This window comes from Sminthopsis crassicaudata, chromosome 5 (genome assembly GCF_048593235.1).
Source record: "Sminthopsis crassicaudata isolate SCR6 chromosome 5, ASM4859323v1, whole genome shotgun sequence".
In the NCBI taxonomy this organism is placed as follows: domain Eukaryota; kingdom Metazoa; phylum Chordata; class Mammalia; order Dasyuromorphia; family Dasyuridae; genus Sminthopsis; species Sminthopsis crassicaudata.
The window spans coordinates 104,894,001-104,907,978 of NC_133621.1; the positions used below are offsets into that span (position 1 = coordinate 104,894,001).

General features: G+C 33.2%; 1 protein-coding gene across 1 annotated transcript in view; it reads left to right on the plus strand.

The window, feature by feature from the left end:
• Positions 1-13,978, plus strand: part of DGKI (diacylglycerol kinase iota) — a 570,574-nt gene that overhangs the window by 248,269 nt on the left and 308,327 nt on the right. Inside the window, 1 exon segment of the mRNA XM_074267817.1 lies at positions 129-194. Within this exon segment, the coding sequence (XP_074123918.1) occupies positions 129-194 (66 nt within the window).

The window sequence follows — 13,978 nt, forward strand, 5'->3', positions numbered from 1 at the left end:
GGGATTCTTTCCTTTCTTTATAAAAGTTTGGAAAATACTTTGGAGGAAATTATTTTCTAGAAGTATAGTGAAAACTAATTGATATTTTTCTTCCCAAAAGGGACTCATTTTATTTTCTTCTCTTGCAGAATTTTGTCCGTCATCACTGGGTACACAGAAGGCGACAGGAGGGAAAATGTAAGCAGTGTGGGAAGGTAAGGGGTTCAGCTACCCCGAGCTCTTTGCACCAGGATTCCCTCTGGCGTAATCAAGTACTCTGGAATACATGAATATTGTCTCCTGTGTTAAATAAGTCCATCTTACAGGTGCCATGGAACTCCAAGTCCCTTTCCTGGGACAAGAGGCTTAAGATTAGTACACATTCGTCCACATATAGCCTGGAACCAGACTCACTTCATTACTTTCTTTCTATCTTTATTATACACTCATCTCTTACCAGCATTTTCTTTCTATATATTGTATTCCCCTGTCAGAATGTAAACTTCCTGAAGGTATCCTCTGGTTGCTTTTATTTCTAGCCCTTAGTACAGTACTATCACACATAGTAAGCATGTTATATTATAATTTCCATTCTCATTTTTTTTTGTTTGTTTTTTTTCAGAGGGAACACATTTCTCAAACTGCTTTATGAGGTTCAGTTTGTTCCCTAACATAGTCAGTGAATCCTAACCTCATTAGAGGGTATTATTACATTTAAGAAGTGATAAATTGCCTTCTTTCTTTAAGCCTGGTATTTTGTAGGAAAAATGACTCTTTGGTGGTTAAATCTTACTAATAAGAACTGCTAGCCTGTAACATTTATTTACTCAACAACTATGTAATAGGTTGCTGAGCAACAATGCTTGTCAATGAAGGTCTGAAATTAATTGAATTGAAGGGAAATCCAGCCAGAAGTCCTGAATGCAGTGTTTTACTAGGACCTTATCCAGTGGCAATAATATAGTGTTTTGCTTACAACAGCTCTGTATGCCTTTCTCCTTGTGAGTTTCCAATGTGTGCTATGCACACTTCTTGTTTTTATTGAACCCATGGTGATGCTAGGGGGTGGTGTTGGAAGAAGAGTCCAGAGTCTATGCAAAAGCACAGAAGAAAGGGTATGTAGTACCCTTAAACAAAGTTGTTTCTTGGCATTTTCCTTTCTTAGTGGACTGGTTGGGCAGGGGAAGAGACCCAGAATAGACTTCCTTTAATGTTTTTGTTATTGGAGATTCATATTTTTAAAAAAATAAAAATCTTTTGAGGATGCTTCAGTAGTTAAGGCCATTAGTTGCTCACATTTTGGGGTCATTGCTAGCAACTCATTGGTGTGATTTCAGTCTTCAAGAGATTACAAATCCTTCCTACTTCTCATCAAATAGGAGTCTTGTACCCATTTACAGTCTATCAAATCAACCCAAGAAGATCCATTTCTTGCAAAGAAAGATGCATACATAGACTATACATCTTTTGTCTTTCATTATCACCACAAGTATCACCTTGAACAAAAGCTATTCTGAGTAAAATACTTCAGGCTGCTTAGGTCTGCCATGAAATTTCATTATCCTTTTGGTTCTTTATCATTTTAATTTTTTTAAGATCATGGTGGACAAGGAACCATAGTCAGAGTGTATCACTGGTGGGCTATTATTGTTAAGTTATTGATTTTTTGTTAATATAGTTTAGGATCATTGAAAGCACCACACAGTTTTCCAAAAGCATTAACATATCTTTTCCTCCTACTCAGCCTAGATGTAACTATCATTAATCTATAGAGATTGTTTGAAACAGATATATTAATATAGTAAATCACTCATTTATCTGTCCAACCTCATATCATAATCAAAGTAAGTTTACTTTCTTTTTCCATTTATAAATATTTATAACTTTTCTTTTTATAGGTTCAGTGCAGAGAGGGAAGAACAAAATGAGAGAAAGTGAAGATGAGAGAGTGAGAGATATGGAAAAGAAGTAAAATCAAAAATAATAAAGAGCGGATAGAATGTCATAGAGTGAGACACGATTTAAAAAAGTAAAAATGAGAGAGGTAGAAGCAAAATGGAGTAGGAAGTGACTAGAATGTCTTATTAGGGTATGAATTAGATTATTCCCTAATAATTGCACCTAGGTTGAGTTTCCAATTGACCAGTATTTGTTTTTTTGTTTTTAACAACTGGTAGTTATTTTCGTTGAGGGTTTTAAAAGAGTTTTTATTTAGTAGTACTAGTTATGGTCCTTGAAGTTGCAATGAATATAATTTGGGATTTCTCTACCTTAAGTTGTTACCATGAAAATATGGTAGGCCAGACTCTAAGTTAGTCAGGTTACCTAGATTCTGTTGGTTCCTGTGGTTTTGTTCTTGATCTTGAATGAACTTTTGACAAACATTGAGAGCTCATAGGAGGAAAGAATGGAACCCATGCTGAAAAATTCAGGGATAAAGGAGGGAAGTAACCAGACTGACGCAGTTAGTAGCAGTGCAGAGAGTTGAGGTGTGAGAATCCCCTTCTGATTGGCGCAGATTCAACGCGAAATAATTCATGAACCCAAAATATGAGTGGCAAAAAAAGTAATTTTTATTGTTGGCACTGCAGAAGCCAGCTTTGCTAGAAAGACTGACTTCCTCAGTGGCAAAGTCCTGGCAGAGAATAAAGGTCCTAGCAGAGAAATCCTGGCAGAGAAATAAGGGGTTATCGCTGAGAAGAGAATGTCTTCACAGTAGGCAGGGGTCTGGTAGGCAATTATGCCAAGAGGAGAGGACCCTTGGCATGGCATAATTCCTGCTTTGGACCTCTGCAAATTATGAGTTTAAAATTTCCTTTTTTTATAAGAGATCAATTGAATGAAATTCCTTCACTGTTGTCACTGCCCCCAGGTCTAGATTTCCAGTTGAATAAGACCACTTAAGTTCCAGCTACTTGAAGTGGTACTGGCCTGGGATAATTTTCAGCTCAATAGAGGGTGCAGTTATTCTATAGAAATATGAAGTCCAGATCTCCAGCTAAATGAGACTACTTCCAGCTAAGTAGGGAGTGGTCCTGGGCTAACCTTAATGAAACCATTTAACTGCCCTGAAGGGTGGGTCTCTGTCAAGAGAGTTTCTCAGAATTCACCCCATGGCTTTCCCCCTAAAGTCAGAAAGGGTAGTTTCAGGGTTTCCCCCATTAAGACTACATTTGAGAGCTCCAAACAGAAGTGATGATCACTGTCTGTCACCTAAAAGAAAGGTATTAACTGAATTGGTATTACTCACTCACTGACCCTAGGAACTGTGTTACTATGTTATTCTTCCTGTCTAAAATCTGATAATCACCTTGTTCCATTTAGTTTTGTTTTTTGCTGCACTTCTTCTACATAAAGTAAGTACCATGCCTTTAACCAGTGGCCATCACAAAATAATTTACTCAGACAGATCTGCATGAAATGCTGAATGAGAGTTTCTCCCGATTCTCCTCACAACCCTTGCCTAGTCACCCTAGCACATCTACTATTCACTCCTCAGCTTCTCACAAGTTGGTTAAATCTAATTGCAAAAAAATGTATTAGGTGTTAACCATATAAAGAAAAAAACAAAATAGCCCCTGCCTCAAAGGTCTTACAATTTATAGGAGATAGAAGTGGGAGAGTAAGTATGCACAGATCAGCACGTAAAAATTAAACCAAAACTAAATGCAAAGTTTCACAGTGGAATAAAAACATTGAAATGAGGATGTTAAGAAAGGCATTGTTTACCTGGTAGCATTTGACTTATAACCTTTGAAAAATACTCTAGGAAGATTAACGTTCTAGATATAGATTGTGTAAAGGAATACAGAAAGGAAATATATAATAATGTATATATATATATGTACATATATATATATAATATAATAATGTATAATAAAGTAAACTGGTGTTTTATTGTGAATGACTTTAAATTTCAAAATGAGGAACTTGGATGTAATCCTAGAAATGAGTGAGAAAGACTGAAGTTTCTTGATGTTAGGAGTGACATGATCAGAATTGTGCTTTAGAAACATCAATATAAATGTGGAGCTCTATTGATTACCCTATTCCACTTAAAATAAGTTACTTTTGTTAGGTAAGAACATTTCTTGATTGAATTAATCAATCATAACTCAGGGTAAAGTATGAACAGGGCTTGTACATCTCCTTGAATTAATCAAAGCCATTTCATGTCTTAAGGAACTTTTATAAAAAAGAATGATGTCAGAATCAGGTAAAAATTAGCTATAGAGAAGAAGTGAGGACATACAGGACTGAAACAGAAAGTATTTTCCTCTAGAAAGTAAGTGATGTCATTAGAGTTTATTCCCTTTTTACACAAAACTATTTTGTAAAATTATTAGTCATATATTTCAGGTTGCTGGAATAAGAGAGACAATCAACAGAAAGTTAAGTATATTCAATATGGAGATTTTTGAAAAAATATTTTCAATACTATAGTGATCTGAGGGAGCCTTTCATCCCTTCTCAATCCTTCCTGCCTCTCTTCTAGAAGGAAAGTAGTTTTTGTAGTGCCTAAGTCATCTAATTCTAAACTTTCCCTCCAAGTTCATGTTTTTTAAATTTTTTTTTATTTGATAGTATATAATGAAATCTTTCTTAACAATTGAATATTCAGTGTTCAAACAGCTACAGCATCTGCCAACGCCTACAGTGGCAGATTTTTTTAGACAGACTCTTAAAATTGAGTAATTAAGAATCTGGATCTCTTTACAGCACTGAGGTCCTAGCCAAGATAATTCCTCTACAGCAGGTGGTATGTGAGAACCACAGCTATAGAGACTGTGATATGACTCTGTTTATGTTAACATGTTAGACAGTGACATCAAAACCAGCCTTGCTTGTGACTCCATTAGGCTAGAATCCCAAGAAGCTCAGACCTGAAAATACTTGACTTAGAAATTCATTCCATTTTCAGAATAAACATGGCACTTAATGCCCTTCACTGGTTTTGTCATAGAATGGGGCCTAGTCCAACTTGTCTAGTTTTCAAATGAAAAGAATACTGGATTTAAGCCAGAAAGACCTGAGTTTGAATTCTGACTCTTATTAACCTCATCAAGCCTTTTGTTTTGTTTTGTTTTCTTTTTTCCTTCTCTCTAAAATGAAAATAATAATAATGTTTCTCAGGGTTGGCATGAGAATCAAATCAGATAACATATATAAAGTGCTTTGTAAGCTAAAATTAGGACTTTCTACAACATGAATTATTAATGATGATGGTGATGGATGATGGAGAGAATGAGGAAGATGATGATAGATGCAGAAAGTTTGAGAGACTTGCTCAAGTTACAAAATTGGCAGAGATATATTAAAACCTTCATCCTCTGATTATGTCTAGGGCTTTTCCTATCGTGTGTGCTGTTCTTGTTTGCTTACTCTAATATTTATATAACTATTCTCAAGGAAGTTTAAAAAAGGCTCCTTGTTAGTCACTGGCTGGTAATTATTTTTTTCATTTGAATCTATAAAGACCATTATACTAGTGCTATCCTATCACATGCATGAAGCAGGTAGCGTGGTGTGGCATAAGAGAACTGGTTAAAACTAGAAGATCTAAATTAAGTTCTAACTCTATCACTTGCTAGCTTTGTGATCCTGACAAAAATCAATTAATGTCTGAGAGTTTTATGTTCCACATTTATAGAATGGAAACAGTAATATTTGCCCTATATCACTGGATTATTTTGAGGAAGCATTTTATAAACCTTAATATCCTACATAACTGTGTGATTTATTCTTAATTACAGTTAATTAATTCTTAATGTATCATATCAATTTTAGTCACAACATTTGAGGAATTTTCCCCTCCTACCTACAAACATACCTATGTTTCTCCCATTTGTAAGAATTCTTTACTTGATGTGTCATTCCCTTAAACTGCACTTAACTACTATTCTTGTTTTCATGGATAAGAAAGGATCTTTTATATTTATTACCTTCTTTTCCTCATTTTCTACTCATTTTTCATTTGTTTGTACCACTTCACTGAAAAAGTTTTCTTCAGAGTTATACATAAGTAATATAAATGCCAAATCTGATTGTCTTTTTGTAGATCTTACTTGATCCTTTTGTAGCTTTTGATACTGTTGAGCACCTTTTTTCTTTTTGAGCACTCTTTCCTCCCTTGCTCTTTGTGACATTGCTCTTTCCTGGTTCTTTGACCTTTTTCAATTTCCTTTGCTGGAGCATTATCTAGCTAACCTCCACCTCTGATATATTAGGTATCCTATAAGCTTCTTTCCCAAATGTAAGTGACTTTTTTTTTTTTTTTTTTAAATATCTCCACTGTTATATTGCCAACTTCCTGCTGGACAACTTGTTATCCTATCTCAAATTTAATGTGAGATGGAATTTAATATCCTCTTTGTTGTTCCACAAGAAAGATATTCCAGCTCTCAGATTGGGAATATTTTGTCTGGTTGTCTTCCATATCTGGAATGTTCTCCCCCAGTGCCCCAAGTTGACTTCCCTGGCTTTCTTTAAACCTTGTCTATATGTGGAATAGAGAGATAAGGTGAAGAACTTATGGGAATGTGTAAATTCTTTTTCTGTATTTATTTTCATTATTTCTATGTCTCCATGACCTGCATAAGTACAATATGTGCAGGCCCAAATTTACTTGAGCCTTAGCCAGCTATAAACATATTTACTTAACCTGAGCTGATGACATTTATTGATATTTAGACTACTAGTTTAAACATGATCTGCTTGATTATCTAAAGCCTGAAGGCCTGATTTTCTGTTTCCTAGGAACCTTCCATTCCAATCTCTTGGGATAGCAACAACCAATTAGATGCCTCCCCCCATCTCAATGCTGACATGTGATGCAATCTCTTGTATAAAAGCTGTGTATCTTTACTACTTCTTTAGCTTCCTCCTGCTGGGAGCTTTCTCTTTTCCTTATCTTGGGGTGGGACTGCTCATCCTCATGAGGATTAACAAACAATCTTTCTGTTTTCTACTTTGAGTGATCTCTGAGTAGTTATTTTGGATAAGGGTCTTTTTATGTTCCACACATCTATAAGAACCTTTTCGCCACATGACTTAATTCTGTTTTCTTTCCTCTTCTAATTATTTCCTATTTATTTATTCCTATTTATGTAGCTCATTTGTATGTATTTGTGTTCTCTTCCACTAGACTGAGTTTCTTGAGGGGGAGGATTGCCTTTAGACTTTTTTTTAATGTATCTACTGTTTAGCATAGTGCCTGACACAAAGTGGTACTTAATAGATATTCATTAATTGAGTCTTCAGTAAACCTATTCTTTCTCTCCTACTTATTTATGTGGAGAACATTCCTACCCTTCTAGTTCACAACCTAAGAATCAACTTTGATTCTTCCTTTTCCTTCACACTTCCTTCTCCTATCAATTCCAGAGTTGTTTTTTTTTGTTTGTTTGTTTGTTTTTTTATTTTTTTAACTTTATCTTTAAAAAAATCTGTCATACTTGGCTCTTTTCAACAATGAGGTGATACAAGGCAATTCCATAGACTTGCAGTGCAAAGTGTTATCCACATCCAGAGAGAGGTATGGGGACTGAATGTGGATCATTCCATAGTTATTTTCATCTTTGTTATTGTTATTGCTGTTTGCTTGTTTTTTTTTTTGTTTGTTTGTTTTGTTTACTTGTTTTTGTTTTCCCTTTCCTGTATTTTTTCCTCTCTTGATCTGATTTTTTTTTTTTTTTGGGTTGCTTAGCATGATGAATATGGAAATATGTTTAGAAGAATTTCACAAAGAGTGTTCCAAATCACTATTGATCAGAGAAATGCAAATTAAGACAACTCTGAGGTATCATTACACACCTGTCAGATTGGCTAAGATGACAGGAACAAATAACGATGAATGTTGGAGGGGCTGTGGGAAAACTGGGACACTGATGCATTGTTGGTGGAGTTGTGAAAGAATCCAACCATTCTGGAAAGCAATCTGGAATTATGCCCAAAAAGTTATCAAAATGTGCATACCCTTTGACCCAGCCATACTACTACTGGGCTTATACCCCAAGGAACTACTAGAGAAGGGAAAGGGTCCTGTATGTGCCAAAATGTTTGTGGCAGCCCTTTTCATAGTGGCTAGAAGCTGGAAGATGAATGGATGTCCATCAATTGGAGAATGGTTGGGTAAACTATGGTATATGAATGTTATGGAATATTATTGTTCTATAAGAAATGACCAACAGGAGAAATATAGAGAGGCTTGGAGAGACTTACATCAACTGATGCTGAGTGAAACGAGCAGAACCAGAAGATCATTATACACTTCAACAATGATACTGTACGAGGATGTATGCTGATGGAAGTGGATTTCTTCAACATAGAGAAGAGCTAATCCAATTCCAATTGATTAATGATGGAAAGAACCAGCTACATCCAGAAAAGGAACAATGGGAAATGAATGTAAACTGTTATTTTTACCTTCTGAATCCAATTCTTCCTGTGCAACAAAAAATTCGGTTCTACACACATATATTGTATCTAAATTATACTGTAATATATTTAACATATATAAGACTGCTTGCCATCTGGGGGAGGGGTTTGGGGGAGGAAGGGAAAAAATCTGAATAGAAGTAAGTGCAAGGGATAATGTTGTAAAAAATTACCCATGCATATGTACTGTCAAAAAATGTTATAATTATAAAATAAAATAAAAATAAATAAAAAAAAAAAAAAAAAAAAAAAAAGAAGAATTTCACATGTTCAACCTATATCAGATTGCTTGCTATCTTGGGAAGGCGAGAGGGAGGAGGAGAGGAAGAAAAATTTGGAACACAAATTTTTGTAAAAGTTAATGATGAAAATTATCTTTGCATGTATTTGGAAAAATAAAATGCTATTAAGATTAAAAAAAAAAATCTGTCATATGTCTCCTTTTCTCTACTTACATGCTCACTACTGTAATTCAGTTCTTTATCACCTCAGTTATACCATTCAAATAGACTTCATATCCATTTCTCTGATTCCAGGCTCTCCCCTTTCCAATTATTCTCTTCCACACAGCTGTCAAATTAATAATACACAGATCTGACTGTATCATTCTCATGCTAAAAATACTCAGTCGTTCTTTATTACCTATAGGATTAAATGTAAATTCATCACCAGCTGGGTGTTTAAAGCCTCCTACAGTCTGGCTCCCACCTACCTCTCTAGACTAATTTCATATTATGAAATTCCTTTACAAATTCTTCAAACTGGCCTACTCTTTGTCCCCTGAAATTAACTATTCCTTTCTCATCTCTTTGTTTTCATACAGGCTGTCACTTATGAGTAGAATACATGCATTCTTACCTCTAGCTCTGAATATTAGACTTCAAGGCTCAATTTAGTTTTGACCTCTTAAAAGTTTTTTTCTGATTGCTCTAATTGTTAGTCCTCCTTCCCTCTTCCACAGAATATCTTTTATGTTCTTTTTTATCTGTTCACATTCTTTATTCCCCAAATATAATATAAATTCCTTCAGAGCATGGACTCTTGCTTTTGTATTTGTATTCTCAATGTCTTGTATAAATACTATATACATAGAAGATGCTTAATAAAATGTTGTTTAATTTAATTTGAATTGAATTCAGAATTTAAATCAGAGCCATATATCCTTCTTGGGTTTTAGGCTCAGTTTACCATCTTCTAAATTTTTTTAAAAATTTATTTCATTAAATATTTCACAATTACTTGTAAAAACAATTTTAATGTGCCTTTTAAAGTAGTGTTGAGTTTCTAATTCACTCCTTTTTTCATGCCATTCCTCCCTCTTTGAGGCCAGCATTTGATATGATTTATTCATATGAAGTCATACAAAACATATTTCCATACTAGTCATGTTGCAAAAAAAAAAAAAAAAAAAAAGGCAATAAAAGAGAAACGTAAAGAGAATTTAAAAAGTGTGCTTTGATATGTATTCAGAGTTCATCAAATCTCTCTCTCTTGAGGATATCATTTTTCATCATGTTTCTTTGAAATTGATCAGAGTGAATAAGAAAAATTGATAATTCTCACAGAATTGTTATTATTGTGTACATTGTTCTGGTTCTGCTCACCTCACTTTGCATCAGTTCATGTAAGTCTTGAAACTATCCTGCTCATTATTTCTTAAAGCATAATAGTATTTCATTACTATCTTATATCACAGCTTGTTTAGCCATTATAGACCTAATAGTGGTATTGCTGAATCATAGGGTATACATAGTTTTATAGCTCTGGGAACATAGTTCCAAATTGTTTTCCAGAAATATTGGGCTAGTTTACAACTCTACCAATAGTGCCTTAATGTCCCAATTTTTCCACATCCTTTTCAGTATTTGTCATTTTTTTTTTCTGTCATGTTAGTCTGATAAGTGTGATGTGTTATCTCAGTTATTTTAATTATTTTATTTTTTTAAATATTATTTTAATTATTATTTAATAATTTTATTTACATATAATAAATTATACATACTTATGTAATTATTTAAACTAATTAATTAATATGTAAATATAATATATAAAATATATAATATATAATATATATTATTTAATTATTCTAATTAATTAAATTAAATTAATTTTTAATCAGTGTAACTTAGAGCATTTTTAAAATGTGACTATATATATATATAATTCAATTTCTATTTCTGAAAACTGCCCTTTTGTGTCTTTTGACCATTTTTATCAGCTAAGGAATGGCTAGTTTTACAAATTTGACTTTGTTCCCTATGTATTTGAGAAATGAGATGTTTATTACAGAAACTTGCTATAAAATCAACCCCCCCCAGTTTTCTTTCTCATTTTCTATTATTTTGCTTTTGCTAAAGCTTTTTATTATATCATCAAAATTTTCCATTTTACTTTCTGTGATCTCTTAAACTACTGTATATGGATCTAATAGGTACATTTTTTTCCATGCTCCCCTAACTGACTTATGTTATAAATCAATTTACCCATTTTGACCTTTTCTTGGCATAAGATGTTAGTCTATGCTTAGTTTCTGCCAAATTGCTTTCCAGTTTTCTAGCAATTTTTGTCATTTGGTGAGTTCTTACGTACAAAGCTCAGATCTTTGGGTTTATCAAATTCTAGATTACTAACTTCATTTACTGCTGTGTATTGTGTACCTAATTTATCCCACAATCTATTACTCTGTTTCTTAGCCAGTGCTAGATTGTTTTTGAAGATCACCACTTTGTAATATAGTTTGAAATCTGGTACCGATAGGCTTCCTTCTTTTAGATTCTTCTCATTGATTCCCTTGGAATTAATGAACTTTTGTTCTTCCTGATGAATTTTGTTATTATTTTTTCTACTCTATAAAATGATTTTTTGGTAGTTTGATGGAAGGGGCATTAAATAAATAAAGTAACTTACAAAGGATTGTCATTTTATCATATTGTTTCAATCTACCCAGAACAATTAATATTTCTCTAGTAGTTTAGATCTATCTTTCTTTGGATGAAGTGTTTTAGAATTGTGTTCATATAGTCTCTGGGTTTGTTTTGGCAGGTAGACTGCCAAGTATTTTGTATTATTTGCAATTATTTAAAATGGAATTTCTCTATCTTTCTGCTGGATTTTTTTTGGTAGTAAAAAAGAAATGCTGATGATTTCCGTGGGTTTATTTTGTTTCCTGTAATTTTGTTAAAGTTTCCCATTTTTTCTACTAGTTTTTTTAGTTGACTCATCAGTATGCCATCATATCATATGTATTTTCTACCTCCATGTTTGATAACATGGATTTCTTTTACCAATTGAGTATGGATTTGTGTATGTTTGTTTATTTTTTTTCCTTCTCCAAACAGATTTGGATGTGAGGTTCGTGTTGGCCTCCCTACTTGCCCCTCTATGTAAAAGCTCTTTTTGTGCATTTATGTGAGATAATTTTCTTCATTCTTTCTCTCTCCTTTCTCTCTTTTTTCTCACTCATTAATTTTTTAAAAAATATTATTCAAACATTTTATTAAATATTGCATTTTGCTAGGTAGTTTTGGTGAATGTATTACTTTTTATCATAATCCCAGCTCTTTTATCTTTTGCATTATCATTTTTTAAACCCTGTAATCCTTTAATATGTAAACTGTTAATCTTCTATGATCAGGACTGTGACTCCATAATATTTTAATGATTTATTACTGGTTACATGAAGTATTTTCTCTTTGATCTGGGAGCTCTGGAATTTAGCTATAATTTTCCTGGGAATTTTCATTTTGGAATTTCTCTTAGAAGGCAATTGATACATTCTTTTTATTTTAAATTTTTAGTAAATTTATTTATTTTTAATACATATGACTTTATGAATCATGGTGGGAGAGAAAAATCAGAGTTAAAAAGAAAAACAGAAAAAAGAAGTGAGTATAATATGTGGTGATTAACATTCAGTCTCCATAGTTCTTTTGCTGGATACAGATGGCATTTTTTGTCTAAAATCTATTTGCTTTGATTTGGATCACTGAACTATTGAGAAGGACCAAGTCCTTAATAGTTGCTCACTGCATATTCTTGCTGTTATTGTGTACAATGTATTGGTGGTTCTGCTTGTTTCACTCAGCATCAATTCATGTAAATCTTTCCAGGCCTGTCTAAAATCAGCTTGTTCATCATTTTTTATAGTACAGTAATATTCCATTACCTACATATGCCACAACTTGTTCAGTCATTCCCCAATTTATGGACATCTATTCATTTTTCAATTCTTTGCTACCACAAAAAGAGCTGCTACAAACATTTTCACATGTGGGTCTTTTCCCCTCCTTTATGATTTCCTTGGGACACAGATCCAGTAAGAGCACTGCTGGACCAAAGGGTATGAACAGTTTTGTACTCCTTTGGGTATAGTTCCAGATTGCTTTTCAGAATGGTTAGATCATTTCACAATTCCACCAACAATGCATTAGTGTCCCAATTTTCCCACAACTCCTCCAACATTTGTCATTATCTTTTCCTGTCATTTTAGTCAATCTGAGAAGTATAAGATAGTATCTCAGAGCTGTTTTAATTTGTGTTTCTCTAATCAATAGTGATTTAGAGCATTTTTTCACATAACTATAGATGTTTTTAATTTAATTATCTGAAAATTGTCCAATCCTTTGACCATTTATCAATTGAGGAATGACTTATATTCTTATAAATTTGACACAGTTCTTTATATATTTTGGAAATGAGACCTTTATCATAAATACTGGCTGTAAAGATTTTTTTCCCAGCTTTGTATTTCCTTTTTAATTTTGTTTCTGTGGTTTTGTTTGTGCAAAACCTTTTTAATTTAATGTAATCAAAATTATCCATTTGCTTTTCATGATGTTCTCTACTTCTTCTTTGGTCATAAATTCCTCTCTTCTCCAAAGATCTGATAGGTAAATTATCCCTTGTTCTCCTAATTGTTTATGGTATCATCCTTTATACTCAAATCATACCTATTTTGATCTTATTTTGATTTGGGGTGTGAAATACAGGTCTATGCCAAGATTCTGACATATTATTTTCCAGCCCAGCAATTTTTGTCAAATAGTGAGCTCTTATTCTGGAAACTGGAGATTGGGGGTTTATCAAATACTAGATTGCTATAGGCTTTGATTATTGTGCCATGTATATCTAATCTATTCCACTGATCTACTACTCTATTTCTTAGCCAGTACCAAATGGTTTTGATAACTAATGCTTTATAATACAGTTTTAAGTTTGACACAGTTGCTTTGGTTGCATGCCATACATTTTGGTATATTATCTGATTATTGTCATTCTCTAAGATAAAATTATGAATAGTTTTTGTGATTTGTTGTTTGATCCACTCATTTTTTTGGATTAGATTATTTAATTTCCAGTTGGTTTTTAGTATATCTTTCCCTGGCCCTTTATTGAATATAATTTTTATTGCATTGTGGTCTGAAAAGGAAGCATTTACTATTCCTGCCTTTGTACATTTGATTGGAAAGTTTTTATGCCCCAATACATGGTCAGTTTTGGTGTAAGTGCCATGACCTGCTTGGGGGAAAAAAAAAAAAAAAAATGTGTATTTCTTTCTATCTCT